This window comes from Phytophthora parasitica (assembly GCF_000247585.1).
Source record: "Phytophthora parasitica INRA-310 unplaced genomic scaffold supercont2.19, whole genome shotgun sequence".
Classification (NCBI taxonomy): domain Eukaryota; phylum Oomycota; class Peronosporomycetes; order Peronosporales; family Peronosporaceae; genus Phytophthora; species Phytophthora nicotianae.
In genome coordinates, this window is record NW_008649005.1 from 1,017,954 (window position 1) to 1,020,763 (window position 2,810).

Genomic DNA, 2,810 nt, shown 5'->3' on the forward strand with positions numbered 1-2,810 from the left:
GTACGGATACTCGACCATGATCTGGGCTCCCAGCCAGATGCAGACCTTGCCCACACTGCAGTCCACTGAGGCCTTAGCGTACACATTGTCGGACAGATTGAACTGCGTCTGCAGCGTCTCGCCCTCGTCCCGCTTGGCGATAAGGTGGCGCACCATGTTCAAGTCCTTCTGGGTATCCGGGATCTTGCGCTTAAACGTCTCGCGGTTCTTCTGGAGACTCGTCTCCATGAATTTGTACTTGCTGTACATCTGTTGCAGCGCCCCGACGAGCGGCTCGATGTTTTTGACGCCGCATGCATCCATGAAGGTGTCCACAGAATCCTAAGAGCCAAATATATTAGATTGATGCAGTTTTGAGGGGTTGAAGAGCACGAAACGCACCACGAAGACAGCAGACGGGATACCACGAGGGTTGCGCTCGCCCATGATGGCGGCGTTCAGACGCGCGAGCGCCTCCGGACTCTCGAGGCCCGTGGACGTGGGGGCTGAGCTGGCCATGGTACGTACACAACAATGGCTGGCGGTGTGCGGGGATTGATATACTTTGTGTCCGGAACATTAAACAAGTGTGGTGCACATGCTTTTGAGAGAATCAGGCCTTACTCGCGAATCGTGAGAGCGTGCAATGCTCTTCAACAACCATTTACGGCCTGCGTGGAGCTGGGCTATCTTGATGTCGGCCATTAAACCCAGGAAGCTACAACCACCCGCTTTCAAGTTGGCACCGCCGTTTAATGAGTTCCTCGAAGCTCCGGCGGTTCAGTCACTTTGCACTAAGGTGAAAGTTTTTCAGGTATATCGCGTTACTGAGCACAGTAGCCTTTGAACTCTGATATCCATTCCCGACAAGCAGTAATGTGAAAATGGAGGCGGTCAATCCCGCTACTGCTTTACCTCTGCGCGTTCAAACTGGCAAATGAGAATAAAGTCGATCTTGTCGTACTTAACTCTCTTTGTTAATGTCGTCGATCAGGATTTGCAGCGGACTCGAACTTGCCAGTGAGTCACACCAACGGTGATGGGACCGGCTCACCTCCGTCTTCAGGGTAAGGGGTAGCCAGAATTGCAGATCGCTGATTGGTCCGTGACGCTTCGGTAGCCAATCCGAGCACCTTGATTCGAATTGCAACATGCGAAGCGCATCAGAGCTCCCCACCTATCTTTTGGCTCGATTTTGCCGTGGTCGGCGTTAGGACAATGTGGCTTGGTTTCTACATGTACATATATCGGCACTACCACATGGAGCACGGCTGCCACGCATGCCTCACTTTGCTTTTTTTCCCTCTGTTGAAAGAAACAGCTATCGCGCGCCCCAGGTCGCCGATATTATCATAGAGCTCCGGTTGCTACCGCTTTGCAATGCTCCGCTTCGCATTGGCCGCGGCTGGGCTCTCAGTCTACTTCGTCGCCGTGCAGGCGTCGGTCTCCGTAACCATCTCTAATAGTTGCTCCGAGTCCGTCGCGCTGTATGACAACAGCGCAACCACGACGCTTGCCTCTGGTAGCTCCACCACGCGCACACTGGCAAACGGATACGTGGGCATGTTCCGCAATGGGGTCTCCGATGAAGCTACTTGTACGCTGTGCCATCCGGGTGAGCCCACCGAATATTAATACTGACTTCTTGCTTCATATTGCAGTGGCCGAAATCTCTGTGGACTCCGACGGTACGCCTTGGTATGATATCAGTATCATTCCGCCTGACCCTGGTAGCTGCACGAGTTTGAGCGCCTGCCAGGCTCAGACCGGCAAAACGGGTTTCAATACAGCCATGCAAATCACTCCGCAGGATAATGTCGGTGAGGATACGTGCAAGGTACTGACCTGCGAGGCCGACGGATGTGCGGATGCCTATCAGTACCCGAGCGACGACACTAAGACACATACATGCCCGAAAGGCACGAACTTTGAAGTGACGTTCTGCCCCGGTGGCAGTGGCGCTAGCACTAGCAGCACTTCGGCCTCCAGCACCTCAAGCATACCTACACCCACGCCTACTACAGCTACTCCGACACCGACCACTGCCACACCAACGGCCACGCCGACTCCGACGCCAACGGAAGCGCCGGTCTCGAGTTCGGCTTCGGCTTCGGGTAGTACTGGAATTCAAGTTCAGTCTCAGAACTACGCTGGCAACTTCACATTGAGCAGCTCGAGTGATAGTGCCAGTGCCGGCTCAGCAGGTAATGCTGGTGTGGAGTCTGCTGGTGACGCTACCGAATCCACCACGACGTCGACGAATTCCACTGTGCAATCCACCGGTAAGACTACGACGAACTCTAACGACTCGGACGGGGCTATGGAAGTGACGACCAAGTCGTCGGACAACAGCACGTCATCGCTCACCTACATTTTCGTGATCGGTGGTTGTGTGGCTGGCATCGCCTCTGGTGGCTTCATCTACGCTGTGCAACAGAAGAAGAAGGCTCTGGATATTGTGGCCAAGAGCCCCATGGACAATGGCGATCGCTCATGCCGCGATGTGTCGGTGCTGGTGTCAACCCCGGACAACCTCAGCGCCCGTTTGTAGTCAAGTGACAAACTCTCTCCTCTCAAGCGCTCGGCGCTACCTTCACGACGTGGACCTTTACAGTCATTTGACTTCGTATGGCTTTTGACTTGATAGTGTGCTTGCTCTTCCACGTCAAGGCGCACATAGTGCGTGTAGTTAGCAGTAATAATGCATCATCCTAGCTTAGTGCTGGTGTGAAAGTCACTTATTTTGTTCTCCCGTTTTGAATCCGAAACGTCTACCCGCCGCTTAGAAGGGAACAATGTCGGAGGATGAGGGGTTCTCGATGCTTGACGAA

The 2,810-nt window shown here is 54.0% G+C and overlaps 2 protein-coding genes across 2 annotated transcripts in view; one reads left to right on the forward strand and one right to left on the reverse strand.

Moving 5' to 3' along the window:
- PPTG_10478 (hypothetical protein) overlaps window positions 1–498 on the reverse strand; it is a gene marked incomplete at both ends in the record, with an annotated part of 3,018 nt that extends 2,520 nt beyond the window's left edge. Inside the window, 2 exons of the mRNA XM_008905165.1 lie at window positions 5–321; window positions 382–498. Coding sequence (XP_008903413.1) covers window positions 5–321; window positions 382–498 — 434 coding nt within the window. The remainder of the gene's footprint in view (window positions 1–4; window positions 322–381) is intronic.
- Window positions 499–1,359: 861 nt separating this feature from the next.
- Window positions 1,360–2,530, forward strand: PPTG_10479 (hypothetical protein; the record flags this gene model as incomplete). Its single annotated transcript, XM_008905166.1, has 2 exons — window positions 1,360–1,576; window positions 1,641–2,530. 2 exons carry the CDS (start codon window positions 1,360–1,362, stop codon window positions 2,528–2,530), a joined length of 1,107 nt encoding a protein of 368 aa, XP_008903414.1.
- Window positions 2,531–2,810: the final 280 nt, after the last annotated feature.